General features: G+C 41.1%; 1 protein-coding gene across 1 annotated transcript; it reads right to left on the bottom strand.

The window, feature by feature from the left end:
• Positions 1–13,399: 13,399 nt before the first annotated feature.
• Positions 13,400–23,912, bottom strand: LOC308095682 (5-hydroxytryptamine receptor 3E-like; the record flags this gene model as incomplete). Its single annotated transcript, XM_080442725.1, has 8 exons — positions 13,400–13,698; positions 14,323–14,511; positions 16,544–16,754; positions 18,946–19,109; positions 19,504–19,673; positions 21,383–21,489; positions 22,705–22,809; positions 23,886–23,912. 8 exons carry the CDS (start codon positions 23,910–23,912, stop codon positions 13,400–13,402), a joined length of 1,272 nt encoding a protein of 423 aa, XP_080298851.1.
• Between the last annotated feature and the right edge of the window lie 442 nt (positions 23,913–24,354).

Raw genomic sequence — 24,354 nt, 5'->3', positions numbered from 1 at the left:
CCAAAAATGCTTTACGTTTGCTGTTTGACATACTTTTCTGAAACCATATAATAACTATTTATTGCACTCAATGTTGCAACACGGTCTCACTCCCAAGAAGGCACATATTGACGTTTGGTCAGAACCCTGTCACGGCACATAATGATGTCCAGGGGCGCCCGCGACAGCATTATGCGCCTTCAAGGGTCACTCATAGACATTCATAGAATTCCTCAGAAGGCACAATGCGCCGTCTCAGGAATTCCATTGATAATACATAGGACACAACGTGCACTAAGACTATGGTCCCGAGTGCGCACCCCAGACCACTTGGGTTGGTGTGAACGTTGCGTATCGTTCCCCGGAACGGATCACCGTACCGTACCCGAGACCGCCTCCGGAGGTAGTCTCGGATCTGGATCATGCGTACTCGGGTACGGAACGATGCAATGTGAAGCCATCCGTACCAACAGAAGGAAGTGGACTTCTTTATTTATATATTTTTATAATGACACATTATTTTAGCTGGGTTATACCTTCTCATAGTTCTACTTGAATGTTGAAAAGAAATAATAATCCCGCTAGTGTTTGAGTAGCGCGAGCCGTGAAAAAACATATACAAAAAACACATGTGTAGCGTAACGCTGCCTCTAGGATGAATATACCGAGGATTTGTCCGTGACGTCAATGCTAAAATACCAAGGGTGCGTCAGTGACGTCACTATCATATTGATAATAACAGAGACAACGTTACATTTTCAGGTTTAGAAGACCAACGCACACACTGCTTTGGTTGTGTATTGTTGTTCAGTTATTATTATAACTCAAGACAACGTCAGGAACACAGTCAAACTTTATTATTCACTCTAAACTCTGACAAGTGACTCTTCTTCTGTGAATGACATTCTCTATCTCCCAAAGCCCCATGGTCAGCAGCGCCCCCATGAGGCACATATTTACCACTACTGTTGAACGATCTGTTCTCGGGTACGGAAGAATATTGGCCAATGTGAATGCTGGCCAGCTGGGAGAGGCCAATCGTACTCGGGAACGGTTCGAATCAATCGGACCCAGTCTGAATCCGCCCTAAGAGACTTGGTTGAAATGCACCCGACCACACACCACCACCCACCAAAAAAAATGGAAATATTCAGAGCATTTCCATACTAGTTTGGTAATACTTCGATGAGTATTTGTTGAGAACGGAACATTTGTTTACCAGGTCCAACCCCTTGACGTCAGATTACTTCTGCATGCTTGTAACTGATATTCTTTATTGTCAGTAAAGATCTCACAAAAACATTTTTATCTAATCTAATTTTATTGACAAAGGATGAGGCCGCACAGCTCTTAGCCTAGATGCAAAAAGTTTATTAAAAAGAAAGCAACGTTTCAACAGTAAAGTCTTCCTCATATGCGTGGATTCGAGTGAAAGATGCGCAAGACCATGAATCCGCACGCATTTGCATTGACAAAGCATTGGCAGATTACGCCCCATAGGTAAAATAAAAGTGCGGTGTGACCTTACAAGTAAAAGTCCGGAATTCAAAATGTACTTGAGTTAATTAAGTACAAAAGTATTGGCATCAAAATGTACTTAAAGTATCAAAAGTGAAAGTACTCATTATACAGAATATCCCATTTTAAGTTTTCAAATGTATAAAAATCTTTTGAAAATAGCAGATATATAATTAACTCTTTGACTGCCAGAGTTTTTCAGTAAAGTGTCAGCCCAGTGCCAGAGATTCTGAGCATTTTCCCCCATCTTTGAAGGTTCACAGAACATGTTGTGTTTTGACAAAAATTACACAAAATATCTCAAAAGAGAGGTGTGGCTGTCTACTTTACCCGGGGAAAAAAGTGAGTTGCTAGCATGTACGGTTCCTTACTTATCAGCAGTTGAGTAGAGCTTGGTTTCAGCAAAATCAGCCCTTTTCAAGTGCAAACCAGAGATAACAAGCTTTTAGTGAAATATGCTCTCTGGAGCAGAAATCTCTCTGTAGCCTTTTATTTTTCTCCTCCGTGGTATCAGATATGTGAACCTTAGTTGTTATCAAACTAATTACAAAAAAAAAAAAAAAAAAAGGTACTTTTTTTTTTTACAGAGTTTTACATTCAAAGATCAGTTGTGAAGTGTCAGCCCAGTGCATCTTTCAGTGCACTAAATCTATTGCATATCTGTTTGTGTCACAAATACTATATATATATATATACAAACACACACACACACACACACACACACACACACACACACACACACACACACACACACACACACACACACACACACACACACATTTGAACCATTTATTTATGTCCACATAAAGGATAATACATACAGGGACACAAATATTATAGGTGCAGTAGGGTTACATTCACAAAATCATGGCATATGTTTTCATGATACAATAGGCATGTCACTCAGTACTCTACGGGTATAAGTAACAGCGTCTCCGCCATATATGGCGACTGCCAATTATAGCAGAGATAGCACAATACTTTGCCAGCCTTTTTGCCTCCTTTTTGGGCATCCTAAGTTGTTGAAGCCCTCTAACAACTAGTCTGTGGGTATGTCCCAGGCTGCCGAATATAAAAACAAATAGTCTGCACCTATAACCTAGCTCTGAGATGGTATGTAGGAGTGGTTGGTATTTAATGACCTTGGTCATAAAGGCCTCCTCTAGGCTAAGGTCAAAGGTGCATGCTATCTCTAACACAGACACTTCCCTGGACTCTTCATTCACCACAACAACATCTGGTGTATTAGCTGTCAAAGATGTAAAGATGTCTGGGTTATCACAGAGATGGAACATAGATGAAATGACACGGGAATGTTTGTACATTCTCACTGTAGATGCATGATATTTTAAACTATATACAGCCTACAATAGTAATTGGCAATGATGACATCTAGTGGTCATTATAGCAGGGTCTATACTCCACTACATATCAGAGACAAACATTGCACTTTACTGAGACACTACACTGTCTCTCTGTATTCTATGATCCTATAGTTTACTGAGACACTACACTGTCTCTGTATTATATGATCTTATAGTTTACTGAGACACTACACTGTCTCTGTATTCTATGATCCTATAGTTTACTGAGACACTACACTGTCTCTATGTATTCTATGATCCTATAGTTTACTGAGACAGTACACTGTCTCTGTATTATATGATCTTATAGTTTACTGAGACCAGTGCCGCTTTAGACTCCACAGGGGCCCTAAGCATGATACAGGACACATGCACGCGCGCACAGCGCGCGTGCATGTGTCCTCCTCCCGATTTTTTTTGCGGTTCTGGGCGGATTGGGTCCGTTTTTTTCGCGGTTCTGGGCGGATTGGGTTTTTTTTTTTTCGGCGGGTAGGCGGGGCCCCACGCAAGCGGGGCCCCACGCACCCTGCGTAGTGTGCGTGTAGGGAGAAGCGGCCCTGACTGAGACACTACACTGTCTCTGTATTCTATGATCCTATAGTTTACTGAGACACTACACTGTCTCTGTATTATATGATCTTATAGTTTACTGAGACACTACACTGTCTCTATGTATTCTATGATCCTATAGTTTACTGAGACACTACACTGTCTCTGTATTATATGATCTTATAGTTTACTGAGACACTACACTGTCTCTATGTATTCTATGATCCTATAGTTTACTGAGACACTACACTGTCTCTGTATTATATGATCTTATAGTTTACTGAGACACTACACTGTCTCTGTATTCTATGATCCTATAGTTTACTGAGACACTACACTGTCTCTCTGTATTCTATGATCCTATAGTTTACTGAGACACTACACTGTCTCTCTGTATTCTATGATCCTATAGTTTACTGAGACACTACACTGTCTCTCTGTATTATATGATCTTACCACTTCACATACATTTTCTAAGTATGCATAGGGCTTCACATTATAAACTATATATACAGTCTACACAATAGTCATTATAAATTATAGCAGGGTCTACAAAGGTATAGGTAAAACAACTATACAACACCATTTAGTTAGAAAAGGGATACCAGTATACATATAAAAAACAATACCATTCGATGTTCAAGGTTGTACTTTATTGTAACTTGTGTACAGGACAGGTTATTGTTATTGTACAGAAATGTAAAACTTTACCACAGTTTTCAATACTCCACTACATCTCAGAGACAAACATTGTACTTTTACTCCACAAATTATTTGAAAACTTTAGATATATACATGGCAGGCAGAGGTGCACAAATGATTTGAAAACTTTAGATATATACATGGCAGGCAGAGGTGCAGGACGTGGTAAAGGACACAAAAGAATTTCACCCACTTTTTTACCTTGTAAACCTGTGATGTGACAATAAAACTGATTCTGATTCTGACATACATATTCACTTAGCCGATCTACAAGCTCACAACGCTTTGAATCGCTTTGATTTTGTATCAGTTGGCATGTACTGTGGTACTTACTATAACACTCCTCTGGGTGCAAGGCCACATTGCATTGTTTACAGTACCACCTCGTCTCGCACCGGATGGGTGGTATAGAGCAAACCCTGCATCGCCTGCGTGGTCCCTTACATCCGGTGGTGGGAGGAAACTTTGCCAGTACATGGCCTTTCAAGTCGGGCTCCAGCCTAGACTGAGGGTCGCGGAAGGGTGCCCTTTCTGGCCTAGGCGCCACTACAGGTGGAGGGGCATTTCTCCCTTCTAGCTCACCCCCAGTAGCTCTCTGGGCGGGCTGGGGTGGGCTGGTCCAGGACTTTATCACACATTTCATGAAGTCTAGAAGACACTTGCATTCGCCCTGTGGATGCTTGTTCCTGTAAATGATAAATGCATTGTGCATACAAATTTCAAACAGATAAGTTACAAATTTGTTTGTCCATTTGTTGGACTTTCGGACAAACGGGTAGTACGTAATGCTCTGGTCCAATCTATCCACCCCGTTCATGGACTTGTTGTATGCGACAACACAAGAGGGCTTCAATTTATCCACTCTCTGACTCTGCTCACCCTTCTGGCCTTTCTGCCATACTGTGACGTTCTCGGTCTCGTTCTCATGGAAAGTGGAGATCATTCTCACAATGTTCTTGTCCCGCCACCCCAAGACCATCACCTTGTTGTTGTGCCTTGTAATGATCTCTCCAGCTTTCAGGTCAGCAGTAGTGAGCTCTCGAATGAGTGGTGGTTCGCCTCGGTTCCGCCGCAGTGTGCCGCAGACATGGGTCTGGAGGTTTAGCAGTATGTCACACATGCCTACCGAGTTGTAGAAATTGTCCATGTATAATCTGTGGCCATTACCGGCTAAACCATCCAGAAGGCCGACCACTGTGTCAACCAGGGGAATCTGTTCTTCTCCACGACCGCAGTATGGCCTCATGTTGAAACAATATCCTGTCTCAGAGTCGCACAGGATGTAGGATTTTATGCCATATTTCACAGGTTTCATGGGATTGTACACCTTGAAACTAAGCCTACCCCTAAACAGCAATGTACCTTCATCTATACAAATGTTTTTGTTTGGTTGGTACATTTCACGAAATTTGTGGACAATGTGATCTAAAACTGGGCGGATTTTGAACATCCTGTCCTTGCCAGGTACAGGTGTAGCATTGTCAGTGAAATGAAGGAAACGCTGGAGAATTTGAAACCTGTTGCGACTCATTGTTTTGTTGAAGAAGGGGGTAGAGAAGATGTCTTCAGTCGACCAGTACATCGAAAGCTCTGGCTTTCGAATGATGCCAGTCAGAAAATGGAGCCCAAAGAAGATCTTCAGTTCTGGGACGTCAACAGGGAGCCAATCTCGAGCTCGAGCATGAGTCTGCATTTCCGTGACGGCTGCTATGCACTGGTCAGCATACAAATTTGTCTGAAGGACAATCTGTTCGAGGAGCTCGTCAGACATGAAGAGCTGCAGGAAGTCCACTGCGTTCTCAGACTGGAGAGCCGCAGCAGCACCACAAGGTCCAGGGTCTGCAGTGAAGGGGATGTGTCTTGGATACCAGTCCCCAGTTTTCCACTCATCTGCAGCTGGACTGGGTCCCCCACGTCATTTACCACGTCCTGCACCTCGTCCTGCACCTCGTTTACCACCCGGCCTGCCACAAGCTCCACCTCTGCTCTGTTGCCGACCTGTAAATTATAGAATACATAATTACTATAAAGTACAACCTTGAACATCGAATGGTATTGTTTTTTATATGTATACTGGTATCCCTTTTCTAACTAAATGGTGTTGTATAGTTGTTTTACCTATACCTTTGTAGACCCTGCTATGATTTATAATGACTATTGTGTAGACTGTATATATAGTTTATAATGTGAAGCCCTATGCATACTTAGAAAATGTATGTGAAGTGGTAAGATCATATAATACAGAGAGACAGTGTAGTGTCTCAGTAAACTATAGGATCATAGAATACAGAGAGACAGTGTAGTGTCTCAGTAAACTATAGGATCATAGAATACAGAGACAGTGTAGTGTCTCAGTAAACTATAAGATCATATAATACAGAGACAGTGTAGTGTCTCAGTAAACTATAGGATCATAGAATACATAGAGACAGTGTAGTGTCTCAGTAAACTATAAGATCATATAATACAGAGACAGTGTAGTGTCTCAGTAAACTATAGGATCATAGAATACAGAGACAGTGTAGTGTCTCAGTAAACTATAAGATCATATAATACAGAGACAGTGTAGTGTCTCAGTAAACTATAGGATCATAGAATACATAGAGACAGTGTAGTGTCTCAGTAAAGTATAATATCATATACACAGTTGCTAGCATGTACGGTTCCTTGTGGCCTACATTCAATGTGGCCTTGCACCCGGAGGAGTGATAAAATACATATTTTTTCATTTGTGTGGTACTGTAAGTGATGGATAATTAGTTTGATAACAACTATGGTTCACATATCTGATACCATTGGAGGAGAAAAATAAAAGGCTACAGAGATTTCTGCTCCAGAGAGCATCCTTTTAGCTTGCTTTCACAATAAATATATATAAAAAGATACTATTGTCTGTCACAGTATTCAGCACAAGAACTTTTTTCTTACCTCCTCTCTTGGATCTGCCAACAGGTGGTAAGGTAGACTCCTCCTTCTCCAACTCCTCCTCCCCCTCTAAAATGACAGTAGTAAAATAGAAAATAGTTTAGGAAATATATATATAATTATTTACACTCCCAGCATGTCTTCAGGCTGGTCCATGATTTTATGATGTAAGGTAAGGTAAAATGATTCTTACCGTCACTACTACTGCTGCCCACATCAGCACAGCCACCTGTAGCACCCCCAGCCCCACTGGCACCAGGCAACTCCTCGTTGTCTGAAAACAGTGAGATTTTGGAAGTTTGGTAAATGTCTGATTTACACAAATTCAATTCAATGCTCCTCTTTATCCAGACCTACTTACAATAAGCCACACATCAAAAGATACAGTAGCCTACATAGGTTACCAATAAGTTTTACCACCCTTTGATGTGAAATGACATCAAAGGTAAGTGAACATGCTTGTTGACAGAACCTCATGAAGATGTAAACATTGCGGTTTACATGACATGACCTTTGTTTTCAGTTCAGGGCTTTGATCTAAGACAGTTCAAGCACATGCAGGGAGGGGGCCTGTTTGCACCTGGCCTCCTTCACTCGTGCTGAATAGTATTTCAATGACATGATATGAAGATGTACACATTGCTGTTTACATGACATGACCTTTGTTTTCAGTTCAGGGCTTTGATCTAAGACAGCAGGGAGGGGGGCTGTTTGCACCTGGCCTCCTTCACCCGTGCTGAATATATTTCAATGACATGATTTTCCCTGCTATGATTTATAATAACCAGTAGATGTCATCATTACCACCATATATATATATATATATATTGGCATGCTGACTGTATATATATGTTGGATGTCTTATGTTATAGTTCTTGCTTTAGCATAAGACATCCAATGTACTATATTTTCGAAGGATTTGTATACATTTTATACAGTACGACATGCACATCCATAACACGAATTTGAGCTGGCGATGAACACAAATAAAGCAGATTGCACACGTGCTCCAACTTTGAGGTGTAATATAAAAGATAGCATATCTACAAGCTCACAACGTCGCAAGCGATGCATTGTGAGCTTGTAGATCTGCCATTTTCAAATGATTTTTATAGCAACGCGTTGTGAGCTTGTAGATCTGCCATTTTCAAATGATTTGTATAAATTTTGTTATAAGGCCATACACACAGTCATTTTATCTGGAGGCTAGGCTGCAAATTGCGCAGCGGGCCTTTGACAAAAGGATTTGTATACATTTTATATGTTTTATGGCCATACACAGTCATTTTATCTGGAGGCTAGGCTGCGAGTTGCGCAGCGGGCCTTTTACGCGCACCGTTCGTGTTGGGTTTGAGCGATGAACAATATATAAAGCAGATGAAAGAATAGTATGAATGAATAGTTCTTCTTACCACTGTCAAGGACAGGAAGATCCTCTCTCATGGGTTCCCACACATCCGCGGAATCCACGTCGTCTGAGAATGAGACTGTGGAGCTGAATGGAGAGTTGAATGGCGACTCCACGACCTCACGACGCTCTCGAAAGTCCCGATCCGTTGTGATTCGGGCACTGCGACGTGGTGGAGGTGTGTCGGTTCCGACACTCTCCGGTCCAGCCTCGACACGAGGTTCATCTTCACCCGAAAGCTCGGAATCGGTCTGCGGCAGGGCCTTTTTTTGGACCCAATACTGCATCGACTCCTCCAGGGTTTGCTGCCGTAAAGAGCCTGCGGCACTCGGTATGCTACTCGGCGGAGCAGGCCGTGGGAGAGGCCGTTTGAGCCTACACTTTCTTGGCATGGCTGTAGCCTGTATAAAACTAACACTGAAATAAACTACAAACTAAATAAACTCACTCACCTCACTCCTCACTCTCAACGCCCTTCTCTCAACTCACTACAAACATACAATACAATTACACTAACGTTTTTTTTTTCTTTTTTTTTTTTTACACACAATACAAATACAATAAACTAAATCTGCTCTTTCCCTTACTCCTCTCTCTCTGTCAACTACCTTCCCTATAAATGCCAATAAACTAAAACTAAATCTCCCTTCCCTAGCAACTCTAAAACAACAATAAACTAAATCTGCTCTTTCCCTCACTCCTCTCTCTTTCTGTCAGTCAAATCCCTTCCCTATAAATGCCAATAAATCTAAATATAACTAAATCTCCCTTCCCTACAAACTCTAAAACACTAACACTATCACGATCGCTCTCTATCTCTCTGTCTGTCTATCTATCTATCTATCTATCTATCTATCGCTCTCTCTCTCTGTCTCTGTCTCTCGTCTCTATCTCTGCTCAACTCGTACCTACTCCCAACGACCTGAGCTGTGTTGCTTGGAGCTATTTATTTGTTTTGGTTTGGTCACGTGATTTCTGGTTAACCCTATGTGATCCAGACAAGTCAAGGACACCAAAAGATGCGGAAAAGTCCCCTCTATTGTAAAACCACTGAAACCCCAAAACGCGTCGAACGCGTCGACGGCCAACTGGACAAAGTAGCACTTGACGCGTTATCGCGTCGAGGGAAGTCAAAGAGTTAAGCTAGATCGGCTATTTTCAAACGGCCGAAATGTGTAGGGCTGAAGTGGTTAATGTATGTTTTGTAATCAAAAGCAACATGACTGAACACACTGAAACTGAAAGACAATAATCCCGTAAACTGACAAATTGGTAGTCCTTTAAATACCAGAACACTCAAGCATCAAGAAACAAACTGAAACATCTTCAGATGGCTTGCCCAGGTGGAATCAGAGTCCTGCACGGGTCCAATTTTGGCCCCGCCCGTCAATACTCAGATCCGTAGACCGACCCGTCACCCGTGATTATTTCAAAATACGAACCAGACCCGCCCCGCCCGTCAAATAAACGACCCGTTGTCCGCCCGTTTACCCGTGATTACATGCAGAGTAAAATGTAAATCCTATTGAAAAGTGTGTTGAAAAATATAGCAGCCTTCAACAACAGCGCTACATTCAGTGGTCAGGTCAGGTCAGGTTCGTACAGAAATCAAGTGAAGACGGAGGAGCGAGCTTAACCCACGCACATCTACGCAGCACACATGTGTCATTGTTAACGTCGTCAGACGGTTTTAATTTGAAGGTTTAACAGGATGTTCAATGTGTTTTTGTGAGTTAAGATAACTGACCAGCGTGCTCCATGCAGTTGTGCTGTGTTAAGTTAAACAAGTGACGTTGTTTGGGCGGAAACAGTGCTCTCTAATTTTCACAATAAAATGATACCCGCCCGCGATTAGTTCAGTACCGCCCGTCCCCGTATAGTGGGGCAGATTAACTGCGAATTACAGGCGAATCGTTCACTTCTGGATACAAGCACCAAAATTGGCACATATACTCCTCAGGTAGTGCTCTTTTGATAAAACCCGTTAGCCACTCAAAAATCCAAGATGGCGACCATTTTTTTCAAGATGGCCACCACCTTAGTGGTGGCCTGAGTTGTAGCATTATGTCTTATATAGCTTATTATAATAGAGTCATTGCACAACCAGGGCACAATGGTGGCATCACTGCTGTGTAACTCAGCATGGGGTTCAGTGTCAGCTGATCTAGTTTTACTAATACTGTAGTAATAGTATATCTTATCAGTGTCCCAAATGCTGTCTAACAGCCCCGGTCAATTAGCTAGTAATAGATGTAGTTAGATAGCCGTGCCTGAATTGACAGGGTGTGCCAGCGCGGGAGAGCCGAGCCAAGGGTAAGCAGGGCTATTCATGACTTGTGCATGTATACTTACCCGGAAGGTGAACAGATCACACGGGAAAAATGGCACTGGATGAATGATCGGGCTAGGTGTAGGTCACCCGAACCTAGTTGTATCCCATACCTGAATGTGCATTATCACTTTGATTAAGTTGGTAAAAGGATAGCCCCTCGGCCTTAATCAGAAATCCATCCACCAAAAAATGGCAAACGCAAATCCAATGTTAGCCAACAGGCAAACTGATTGGAAGAAATGTTGTCTTTGTCAGATAAACAAAAATAATGATGACCTAGTATCACCACCAACCCATCATGTTCCTCAACATGATGGCTACACCATGCTTGCCACCAATGTTCCACTCTTTCGTGAGATCAATCAAATGCCAATGATCCTGAACCCAGCCAGGCTGGATGAAGGTGGTGGCATAGAAGCTATAAGAAACCAGGCAAATATCACACAAGTTGTCGACTAATGTTCAACAACACCAAATTAGATTGTGCGAGGAAGCGACAGTCAGATGCTTAAAGTAGTGAAATAGATGAAGGCCACACAAACCGCCGTCATGATAGTCTGGCTTGCATATTTTGTGATAAAATATCTGACCTAAGACAGGTAATGACAATGAACCTGAACAACAGACTACATGAATGTGCCCAGACACTACATGGCAAACTATTGACTAAACTGAGTGGTGGCGATGCCATAGCACAGGAGCTGAAATACCACTGTGCATGTCTTTCTGGTCATTACAACAGAGAGAGATCCCACCTAAAAGCCCTTAAAAAAGAGTCATCTGAGAGTGAACGAGAACCAGACATGCTTCCCCTGCTTCTCTCAGAACTGGTCAACTACATTGTAGAATCCAGTCTCAGTTCCGATGGTCCTGCTTCCGTCTCGCAGATATGAGCAACCTGTGCCAGCAGCATCTGGAGCAACTGGGTGTAACCTCACCTACTGTCAACTCTACCAGACTAAGGAAAAACTGATGGCAGAGATCTCTGAACTTAAGCCTTACAGAAATGGCAGAGATGTGTTCCTGACTTTTGAGGTAGACGTAGGATTGGCTCTCTCTCAAGCCGCTGAAGCTGCTGAAATCTCAGAGGCACTTACCATGGCCAAGGCTGCAAAAATCAATGAAAAAATAAATAAATTAAAGATTATATCAATATCTGCTCTAATAAGGTGGCGGCCATTTTTAAACAAATGGTTGCCATCTTGGATTTTTGAGTGGCCAGTGCCTTTTTCCATAAAAGTGGCCCTTAGAGTTTGTGTGCCAAATTTCATCCTTGTATCACAACCTGAAAGATTAAATCACAACTGCTCCGCTAAGGTGGTGGCCATCTTGAATAAAATGGTCGCCATCTTGGATTTTTGAGTGGCCAGCGGCATTTTCCATAAGAGTAGCCCTTACAGAGTATATGTGTCAAATTTCATCCTTGTATCACAACCTGAAAGATTATATCACCAACTGCTTCGCTAAGGTGGTGGCCATCTTGAAAAAAATGGTCGCCATCTTGGATTTTTGAGTGGCCAGTGCCTTTTTCCATAAGAGTGGCCCTTACAGAGTACGTGTGCCAAATGTAATCCTTGTATCACAACCTGAAAGATTATATCACTATCTGCTCCGCTGAGGTGGCGGCCATGTTGAAAAAATGGTCGCCATCTTGGATTTTCAGGTGGCTAACAGGTTTTATCAAAACAGTACTACCCAAGGAGTATGTGTACCAATTTTGGCACTTGTATCCGGAAGTGAATGATTATTTCACTAATCTGCCACACTAGTACCCGTGATCTTATCAAAGTAAAAATTTCACCCGTTTTCACCCGTCAAACGCGGGTACCCGTCGGGTATCCGCGGGTACCCGGCCCATTGCAGGACTCTGGGTGGAATCAATCTCTCAATCAACGTCCGGACAAAGAAGGGAGGGGGAGGGGGAGAGGGATATTATTAAGGACATGCAGGGATGTTCCGAATCCTCTCACATGAAAAACTAGTCAATTGTTTTCAAGGATTTTTTTAGTGTTCATTTGTTTCTAGATTCTGCAAAACCATATCCACATCAACCACACATATAATTACTTAAGCAAATTGTATGAGACTTTGTGTGTCCAATAGTATTAACTCCAATTCCAACCAACAAAGCCTTCACATAAAGAAAAGCAAAACTATGAAATATTGAGCAATTTCAACAAACATTTATGTCACAACATGGGTCTTCAACAAGGGGTCCAGGACCCCTAGGGGAGCGCCAAAACTACAGGGGGGACACCAAAACTTTGTGTGACAGGGACTTTTTATTTATTTTTGATTCACCACTTGAAACCTCAAATCACTATCCTGAGGGGAACATTAGACAAAAATAGCAGATCTACAAGCTCACAACGCGTCGCTAAATCGGCTATTTTCTGCAAAGTTTGTTATACAGGGAAAAGTAGAGCAGACCAAGTACTGAGCCAAAGGTCAAGTTTACAAAGTATTGAGGGTTTAAGTTGTTAAATGTCTAAAAACACATTTAACATGTAGTGGGGGTCCTTGCTTCATCTCTCTCTCTCTCAGCTAAGGGGTCCTTGGCCTGCAAAACGTTGAAGACCCCTGGTCTACAATAATGGGCCTTGTATAACAAACAGTGGTCATCTACATATCAGCTGCATGTGAGCTGGCCCAGATACAGATGATGGTAATGAAGCTGACTGCTATGAAGATGATGTAGAAGGTGAAGAGCAGGCGGTCAACGATGAAGCCCACCTGGACCCACTCCTCAGAGCTCTGGTTCCCTGTCAGCTGCTGGTCCACCTGGAGGCGGATGGCCTGGAGGTCTTTACCCAGCCTCCTCATCTCCTCCAGGGCCTTATCCTCCACCTCAGGCCCCCTCTCCTCTGGAACTTTCTCACCAGCCTTGTCCTCCACTGCTACCAGAGGGCAGGCATTCACTTCTAGGAAACAGGCATACATGACATTAAAATAGTAAAATAGCTGGTCAACAAGAATAAATTCTACAAAGCTCTGTGTGGTGAGCCCTAAATCGTAATGAGACCAAAATCTCCTCAGTGGCTGGAGCTATTGATCTGAATTTGCACACAGCCATTGACCATTACCATGTGCACGGAACAGCGACGCCCGTTTTTTTATTTCACCAAATGTCAGCTGTTTATTAGCGTTTTTGTGTTCTCTGGCTCCCGGGTTGCCAGATCATGTGCGCATATCCCCCCACGGGTATGGACTAATGGTAGGTAAATATCACTAGCTTTGAGTGAACGCGGTGTATACAAACGGAAAAGTTCTGAACTGACATCATCTGGCCCTCCTGGCACATGCAGGTACATTAGGCCTACTCCTAATTCAGTGCATGTATGCTCAGCTAAATGTACTTGGCTATTTCCTTTCATTGGATGCTATGCATTGTGTTGTTTTTATGAGAAGAGTTTGTAAACGTTGCCGTTCCATTGAGTATGTAACATAATCAGATGTATATAGAAATGTGGACTTGGTTAGGGTTCTATAGTAGAATAAAACTGATATTTTATGATCATATAACTAATACCATATTATTCCCATACCTGAGTTAGTTTTTTCTTTGGGCTTTGGAGGAAGGCCTAGAAGAGGGCCCAGGATATGTAGGACCAACACCTGGACCCATCGGGGGACCGGAGTGATGTTCCAACTGGAGTCACACAGGAGATTGGTGATGAGGATGGTCTCCAGTAGGCTGGCCACCATCAGAGCCAGGCAGAGACAGAAGAACACATCTGGGAAGAGAGAGATACAAGGGAGAGAAGGAGAGCAGAAGGAGTGATGGAAGTCAACATGGCATTGTTCTCATGCAGCACATCTGAAAGGTTCTATTCCCAACACACACTCCACTCACATGTGATAACAGACTAGACACGAACAAGGGCAAAGGGAAATGCTAAGCTGCCCCCCCCTTCCCCGCCCAACCATCCATCCTTTTCTTGCACTACTATGCCTGAACTGCACCTACTGTACCTAATCTGCTGTTTATAGAATATACTGTGAAGTTGTTTACACAAAGTTAGGTGGCAGCTACTGAAGAAAAAAAATGCTGGTGGTGTATACAACATGCCAAGTTTTTTCTGTATTTTTATGCACATGTACATTTTATTTGTTGATGCTCTTTTTATTCTCTTTTTGCACTCTCTTTCTTTAAATCTTTTTACGTTTTATATCATTATTCTATTGTCATTACCTATGCTGCTGCATTGTCTGAAGCCAAACCAACATAAGTTTTACTCTTATTTACCTGTACATAAGATGTAACAATAAAGTACAACCTTGAACCTTGAACCTTGAACAAAGTGATTTAGGAACCTTCTCTAATCACTGATTTGTGGAAGTCATTCTCCAGGAGGACGTTACATGTCCTTGAGCCGCCTATAGTGGTAATTATTACACTTACGCACGGTAGGGTTGCCAGCTACCTGAAATTCAAATACGGGACAGCCGGCTGGGCGTATTTTTCCAAGAAAAAATAAGGGACGCCAGGAAAAAGATAAAATCTCACTGTATATATGTATAGTTTTTCTGTATTATTCACTTAAAACACAGCATCCATAATTCTGGCTATTTTTGGCAAATTGATTTGGTGTAGACTGAAAAAAAACAAGATATGACATATTGTCCTATTATACCAGGTTGCTTATTTCCCTCACTAAACATGGCAACGTTTTTAGATCCCATATGGTTGCTTATTTCTCTCACTAAACATGGCAATGTTTTTAGATCCCATATTCTGAGACATTGAGCCCTCATTGGCTAAAGGACCAGCCAATGAGGAAAAAGTGATTCAAAAGTCAGGACTAGCGAGTGTAGATGTAGACCAGGTTTTGCAACCCGGTAAAAAACGGTCCAAGTACAGAGACAACTCAGGTCCAGTTTATTAAGTCTAGAGGGTTTAAGTGGTTAACAACCTGTATCGTAGTATACTGTACATACTGTATGTATATGAGCTGTCTGAACTTGTAACACATGTGTCATTGATTGATTCCCACAAATAAGGAGCAAAGTGGGTCCCTCATCAGTTCAATAAGGGGACACGACTTTTAGTGTCCAAATAAGGGACGATTCTGTATTTCAAGGGGCTGTTGGCAACCCTAACGCATGCACGCACACACCAGTGTTGATTTTGACAGCAAATGTTGATTTAGTTTTAGTCATATTTTAGTTGTCTGAAATGTTTTAGTTTTAGTCTAGACTAAATCTACAGTCGACTTAGTCGGCTAAAATGTGTTTTGGCGGTGCCTTGATGGCATCGTAATGGCTGATTTTACACTTGGTTGCATGGTGAAAATAGCCGTTCTACAAGCCGCAGGGTGACGCGTTGTGAGCTTGTAGATCTGCCATTTTCAGAGCGCAACACCCGAGTCTTTTAGTTCAACTGGATCTCTTCTCCACTAGTCCCTCCATAACATTTTAGTCTAGTTTTTATTTGTTGATGAAATTGTCAATATATTTATTCTTAGTTTTAGTCATCGTTGCTTAGTTTTTATTTCGTTTTTATTTCGTTTTCGTCAGTGAGAAAAGGTAGTCGACGGATATTTTTCGTCATAGTTTTAGTCGACAAAATCAACACTGGCACACACACACACAAACGCACACACACACACACACACACACACAGACGCGCACACACGCACGCACACGCACACACAAACAATCCATGGTCCTTCAGAAACATGACATTCCAGTTAAGCCGTACAGAAGGCTATAGCTACAGTATAGTCGTCTGGCCTTTATGTCTGGACAGCTTTGTACTATACTGACTTATGAGAGGTACGCTGCTTCCAGTGACCGGCAGCAGCTCGTTCATCATGAGGAGGAAGACGGTGTAGCCCAGGATGAGGGTCATCTTGAAGGAGGAGCGGTCGGCGCTCTGGGGAGGAAGCAGGAAGCTGAAGAGGTCCACTGTGATGAGGAAACAGCTGGGAAGGAGGAGGTTCACCACGTAGAGAGTAGCCCTGCGTCTCAGTCTGATCTGCAGGGGACGAGAACAAACCATTCCTATAGGTTCACTGCTTCCGGGTTCAGGGTGTTATTGCTACAAATCATAATATCTGCTATCAGTATATGTGGTGGAAAAAGTCTTTTTTTTTTGGTCATTTTTAAATTTTTTACTTAATTTAAAGTATCAATACTGCAATGTAGAAGTACTCTGTTACAAGTAAAAGGCCTGTGTTCAAAATGTTACTTGAGTAAAAGTACAAAAGTATCGGCATCAAAATATGCTTAAAGTACCAAAAGTAAAAGTACTAAAATGTTTGAAAATAGCAGATCTACAAGCTCACAACGCGTCGCATCGCGACGCGTTGTGAGCTTGTAGATCGGCTATTTTCAAATAGCCTATGTATAAAATAGGGCTAAAGTGGTTAATGTATGTTTTATAATGTAATAATTTATAACTGCAAAGTAACTAGTAACTAAAGTTTTCAAATAATTGTAGTGGAGTAAAAGTACAACATTTTTCTCTGAGATGTAGTGGAGTAGAAGTAAAAGTATAGAGCACCGAATTCTGACGTCACTGCCAGTAGCGGGCCAGTAGAGGGCGCTGTTCCAGGGTTCGTGGCTTTATTTTTTGTGTTGAAATCCCCATTTGGGAATCTTAGATCACGTCATATAAGAACTGTGTTCCAAACATAAACACACCACCCTGGCGTTTTTGTCAGGGGGGTGGCTCTGCATCGTTTATGATATTCATTCATATTTGATACAGCCTGTTTCTGGCGAAAATGGAATTAATTCTGCCTTAAAAGTCTTAAGAACTACTACTTCCGGGTCTGAATTCACTGTCCCCACAGCAGCCGCGTTCATGGGAAATGTAGTCTTTGGGTTGTTTGACTCGTTTCTAGTGTTTATATTGTGTTACTCTTTGGGTAAATGTGTACATTTACACCTTCAGTCGATGCTTCATATCCATATGAGTAAAAACGCCAGGGTGGTGTGTTTATTTTTGGAACACAGTTCTTATATGAAGCGATCTAAGATTCCCCAATGAGGATATCTGTCACAGTCACAGACTGTGCCTGTCTAGGTGTTGTATTTCTATGTTGTGTTCTAGTTGTTCTGGTTCTATGTTGTCTTCTCCAGCTGTATCTCATGTGTAATCAGCCCTCATGTGTATATTAGTCTTGTTCCCCAGTCAGTGCTTGTCGGATCATTGTTTGTGTCACATCCTCTGTCTGTATGTTAGACTGCAATAAAATCCCAATCTTGGGTTTTGAACACTACTCTGCCTGGCTGTCTGCACTTGGGTCCTCACCACACCACCAGATCGTGACAGATATCAATACAAAAAGTAAAGCCATGAACCTGCGGAATGCGCCCTCTACTGGCAGTGACGTCAGGACTTCGGCGCTCTATTCACCTGTTTCCTAGGCTGTGTGTTTTCCACTTCCTGCCGATTTGATCCAATGAAATCCAATGAAACTGGTCAGATGACCAATGATATCCAATGAAATCGACAGGAAGTGGAAAACACACAGCCTAGGAAACAGGTGAATAGACAATTGGAAATACTCCAGTAAAGTAAAAGTATCTCAAAATTGTACTTAAGTACACTTGAGTAAATGTACTTAGTTACTTTACACCACTGATTATTACTACAAATCATAATATCTGCTATCAGTATATTCCAGGCATAGACTACAGTAAAGTAAAAGTATCTCAAAATTGTACTTAAGTACACTTGAGTAAATGTACTTAGTTACTTTACACCACTGATTATTACTACAAATCATAATATCTGCTATCAGTATATTCCAGGCATAGACTATGTTTAAGATTTTAGTTATAAAGTGCTCGGGTGACGCAGTGGTAAAGTGCCTGCCCACCACCGCGAGCGTCTACACGAACACAATTGGCCCGTTTTCGTATATATATGCGGATTCCTACGGGCTGGGGGCGGGCGGGGAAGGTGATATTTGTCACTGCGCGTATTCCTACGGGCTGGGGGCGGCACCTGTCGGGAGGGAGTGTTGGGCGGGAGGAGTAGGACGAAGGCCCTACGTCCTCCCGGTGGGGGTTCCCCGCTGGCAGGTGAGTCAGTAGGATACAACAGCAGTGACAGCACACAAATGTCCCTGGGGAGGAATTCATTGGCATAACGACTAAATTGGAGGGGAAAAAAGCAAAACAATATATATATGTATATATATCAGATTTAAACGTACATGGAATGCAAGGTTATCAATGGCTCCAAATCCAGCAAGAACATAGACACTTTTAGTGCACGTGATGTCCATCAGCTCCCACTCTCCCATGGTTGTCATCAACTCCTTGGAACGCTTCAGAATGACCTCCACTGGTATGTCAAGAGTCAATCTCAAATGATTCTCTGAGAGGAGAAGATGGACCAAAGGAGAGATTATACAAGGCAATATGAAGAAAAAGGTAATGATGTGTTCCTGGCGGGCTGAAACCTCTCATCTCCAACTTTGTTTTCTTTGCAAATTAACGCCCTGCTTGATCATACAGCGTCACACAAAAGTATCAGAAGTTAGCAGATCCGCAAGCTCAAAGCGCAGCACGAAGTGTTTTGAGCTTGTAGATCTGCTACTTTTGATGCTTTTGAATTTGAATCCTGAAAAGTCAAAGTGATTATTATCCATTAGTAGTATTCAAAGTACATGTGAGGGAACAACCAAAAACTATTTGTATCTGAGACAAAACTGAATGTGACATTTGGGTGCTGAGGAGGAGCCCTCCTTGAGCAAAGCGGTACGCCTCACCAAAGTACATGTAGGAATTGAAGGTGAGAGTGCAGTTCTGGACGTCAAAGGGGAAGGTGTAGATGTCAAGGTTGCAGGAGCTGACTGCCCTCATGGGCAGCGAGTCTACTATCCAGCCGTTGTGATTGGCGGTCACGTAGGGGACAGACGGGGCATCGCTCGCTTCCATGCTGCAAAACGGGAACAAAGCAGAACGGCAGACTGATGTCATACAGCTCTAGAATGACCTTTTAGCGGAAGTGGAAAAAGTACTCAGTAATGTTTTACTTAAGTAAAAGTATCAATACTGCAATTCAGAAGTACTCCGTTACAAGTAAACGTCTGGAATTCAAAATTTACTTGAGTAAAAGTACAAAAGTATTGGTATCAAAATGTACTTAAAGTACCAAAAGTAAAAGTACTAAAATGTTTGAAAATAGCAGATCTACAAGCTCACAATGCGTCGCAATACGACGCGTTGTGAGCTTGTAGATCGGCTATTTTCAAATAGCCTATGTATAAAATAGGGCTGAAGTGGTTAACCCATTAAGACCTGAGGCCGATTCTAAAAACGCCTTCGAAATCCTGACCTAAGTTTTCTGAAAAACTTCAAATATTTATTAAAGAATTACAACAAATGTATGTTGCTATACACTGTACATAGCAAGGTAAGTGGTTAATGTACGTTCTATTATATAATAATTGATAATTGCAAAGTAACAAGTAACTAACGTTTTCAAATAATTGTAGTGGCGTAAAAGTACAATATTTGCCTCTGAGATGTAGTGGAGTAGAAGTAAAAGTACTGAAAATAGGAAATACTCCAGTAAAGTAAAAAATATCTCAAAATTGTACTTAAGTACAGTACTTGAGTAAATGTACTTAGTTACTTTACACCACTGTCTTTTAGTTAAGTCTTTTAAAGTCATTCCTCGTGTTTAACCCATCATCAGGGCATTAGCTAAACTCATCACGTGGGTTCACTGGCCAATGCCAGGCTATCATGCCGAGTACCGATACAGTACCAACATGTAATAAAAGAACAATCTAGGAATAAATAACAATTCCATATAATAGTTAAAGTGCAGCCACAAGTTAGTAGAATAATAATGTAAATAGTACAGTAAGAGTATAAAACAGTACTGCAACGTCAACTGAAAATAATTGTTCAGTGCAAATGAAAACATCATGTTATAAATGACGTGGATATCGGATTGGCATACACTGGCATACTCGCTGATACTGATACCAGCATTTTTGGGCAGTATCGGCAGCTTTTCCGATACTGGTATCGGTATTGGAACAACTCTACCTGTTAAGAGACAATCATGTAGTACAGGGGTGGGCAACTTTGATGATGGAGAGGGCCACTATACTTCCACACTCATTCCAGAGGGCCAGATTGCATACTGTCAGGCAGACTCCTCTTATCTCCGTATTTAAACTATTTTCATTATATCACACAAAAGTAGCTAAAATAGCCGATCTACAAGCTCAAAACGTTTTGAGCTTGTAGATCTGCTATTTTTGCTATTTTTTAATTGGAATCCAGATTTTTTTTTCCCACTATTTTTTAATTATAATCCTGAAAAGTATTTTCATTTAATTTCAAATGCATTTAGTTATACTTATGTTAACTTTATGAACTTAAATACAAATCAAATACATTGGACATAAAAAAGTCAATAGAATTTTAATACTAGTAATTAAGCTACTAATATAGACTGAAGTAATTAAAGCGGGTCATGTTTTTATGTTTGGAATTGTAACAGCCGAAATCAATATTATATCAGTATTCCCATATTAACCTGCGGGCCGCATTAAGTGAAGGTGGGGGCCGCATGTGGCCCCCGGGCCGCCAGTTTCCCATGTATGATGTAGTACATGTAACAGAACTCACATTTCGTTGATCACTACATCTGGAACCCAAAACTTTGTTCTGGGTAGAGTAATAATGTCGGTGCCACACTGGACCGGGTCCCAGCTGAAGAACTCATTCATCCAGCCCTAAAACAACAAACCAGTGTTACTGTGCTGCACACAAACCAGGCCTGCAGTAGTTTATATGGATGCTGTGTTTAAGGAGTAGTTGACCCGTCATCAAATTATTGGCTTCGACAACAACTTTAAAATGTCCATGAATTAAAGGCTTCATGGGGTGTGTAACTGATATAAAATAAGTCATTTTTTGGGTGAACTACTCCTTTAATAATTAAGTCATAGCTAGACAATGCAGAATATTTGTATTGTCATTACTGAGTTTTGGACTGTTGCATTGTTGTCAGAATGTAGAACACAGTGAAAGAAATGAAGTAACGTCCAAATAGTGGTCTGCCACAAATACATTTAAGATAAAATACTCACAAATTCAAGCCAGATATATGTAGTCAGAAGCTGAGCCTTTTCATCCTGTTTTTTGTTTTTTATAAAAAAGAAAATAATAATAATTAATAAATTATTATATATATATATATATATATATATATATATATATATATATATATATATATATATATATATATATATATATATATATATATATATATTTATATATATAAGTGATTCTGGACATAAAAGATAGTACCATGTGACAGAGGGGTCGAAGTTGAACGAAACCGGCACTATATGGTAGAAATAGATCAACATGACGCAAGTTTTTTTTACTCTGACCACGGGACTCGGGCAATCAATTAATACCTTTGCAACCACTACATTAATGGTAAGTATTTCCTACAGAAAATACTCAAAAACTCTGAACTAACCCTTTAAGGGGGTCCTTGCACATAAAACATTTGAGAACCACTAGTACTTTTTTGTTGTTGTTTTATAACTACTGTCCTAGTGCACTCCTAATGTGCCATAGTGACGTAGTAAATCAGTATCATACATATTCCGAAGAAAACCTGGAAACTGACATTCAGTAATTGGGTCTTATGATCAAAACAAGAACATTATAATGGTGTAAAAAACAAAATCAAAAATTTGCCATGGACACATTTGTCCGTCTACGGACATATTGATGACCCCTGCATCCTGCACATAATCTGTTGGAAATACTTGAATTTGGTGTGGTGTTAATGTTGATATGGCACACTGACTATCAAGCACATAAAAACATGGCACTTCATGTCAAAAAGGGTTGCTGACCTCTGGGGTCCACACTGCAATAATTATGTTGTGGAGAACAGAATGTTCACTGAGTGATTCTACAAGAGGACGTACCACGCCGAGAATAGCGTACAGGATGAAGGATGTGTTGACATAAGTGGGCGTCGACACATTCATGACGGGCCGTATGGCGCTCAGCTTGAAGACAGGTCCCAGAGCCTCAAGGAGAGCAGGGTGATCCGGACGCGTACAGTTCAATACAATGGCACCGTCACATGGAACTGTGGGACGACTCTGGTCATGAGCATGCTATGGTTATTTGTTCTCTTACAGACTTTAAGTGAACTGATTAACCACTAAAACCCTTTATACCTTGTTGTACAATGAACGCTGAATATAGCCAATATGCAAGCTCACAACATGGTGAATTGGGACACATTGTGAGCTTGCTTTAATATATCATGTTATTATTTCAGGGGTGGGCAACCATAGGCACGGGTGCCAACATTGGCACAGGGCAGGGTGGTCACTGGACACAGGCACAGTGCCACAAGTGTGAGAGAGGCTTTTCTTTAAAGTTAAATATATTTTTTAAATGTAGTCAATGAAATCGCAAATTACATCCTGAACGTAATTTCATTCATTCAAACTCTGAACTCTGACTGGGGAGGGAGTCTGGGGGATAGGTGCATCGGGTTAGAGTCTAATCCTGAAAATATTTAAAAAGAAGAAAAATAAATAAAGGTTCCTATGTATGTACATTTTGATGTGGTGTCATCATTCTTAATGTTGACATGGCACACTGACTGTCAAGAAAATAAAAAACATGGCACTTCATATCAAAAAGGTTGCCGACCCCTGTGTGACAACATTCCACTACTTCTACTAGAAGTATTAACTAAAAGTTAGTTACAAATAAAATAAAACCATGTTGATTCTTGTAGATATGCTATTATTCTTATTCTGAACATTTTCATACAGAATTAGAGCCCACAGGTCGATGCTGGGGTGGTGGTTGGAGCAAGATAACAACAACAATGAAGCATCTGCATCAATATTAAAAGACCACTCCTTACCCTTCATGACACTGATGGTAATGATGCACAAAATCACAAAGGGCTGGACTGATGGCTGGAGCAGCTACAATTGACATTAGCAAGATTAAGTAATGTAATCAACAGTTAAACATGACAGAACTAGAAGTGTTTATCACAATCAGAGCTTAATCAAATTTTTTTGTCTTACAATTAACCTACACATGAGACTACAGTATGCACCATGAAAACATAATTTACCTTCAGTTTAGAATTCTTGTCAGCCATCAATCACACTGTGATTTCAACGTTGTCAGAGTGTAATGTTTTCTTCAGCTCCCAAATGGCTGCAGATCACAGATTAATTTATAACCAAAGCAAAGGTATTTTACATAAACAATCAATTTTGATTGACGTGTGCAGGGACTGCGGATGGAAATGAGCTTCCAGCTACGTAAATCCGGCATGTTTACATGAGATCATTTTCATCTTATTGAAATCACATTCATGTACTGAATGTACATTGACATATTGTCCTGTCCAAATAAAAAATAAAGTAAAGTAAAGTAACAGTTAACTTTCCCCAGAAAATTACTGGATCATAGTTTTTTTTAAACTATTCAATTTCTTCGTATTAATCAATCCTTCAGAGAGGCACGATTGCAGAATTTTAAAACGTTTTTAAAACTGTGCAGAAGGATCTAATCCAATACCTACTTGCAAACTCTTG

Source organism: Gymnoscopelus braueri, assembly GCF_963280865.1.
Source record: "Gymnoscopelus braueri genome assembly, chromosome: 11".
Taxonomy (NCBI): domain Eukaryota; kingdom Metazoa; phylum Chordata; class Actinopteri; order Myctophiformes; family Myctophidae; genus Gymnoscopelus; species Gymnoscopelus braueri.
This window is presented reverse-complemented; position numbering and strand designations above follow the sequence as displayed.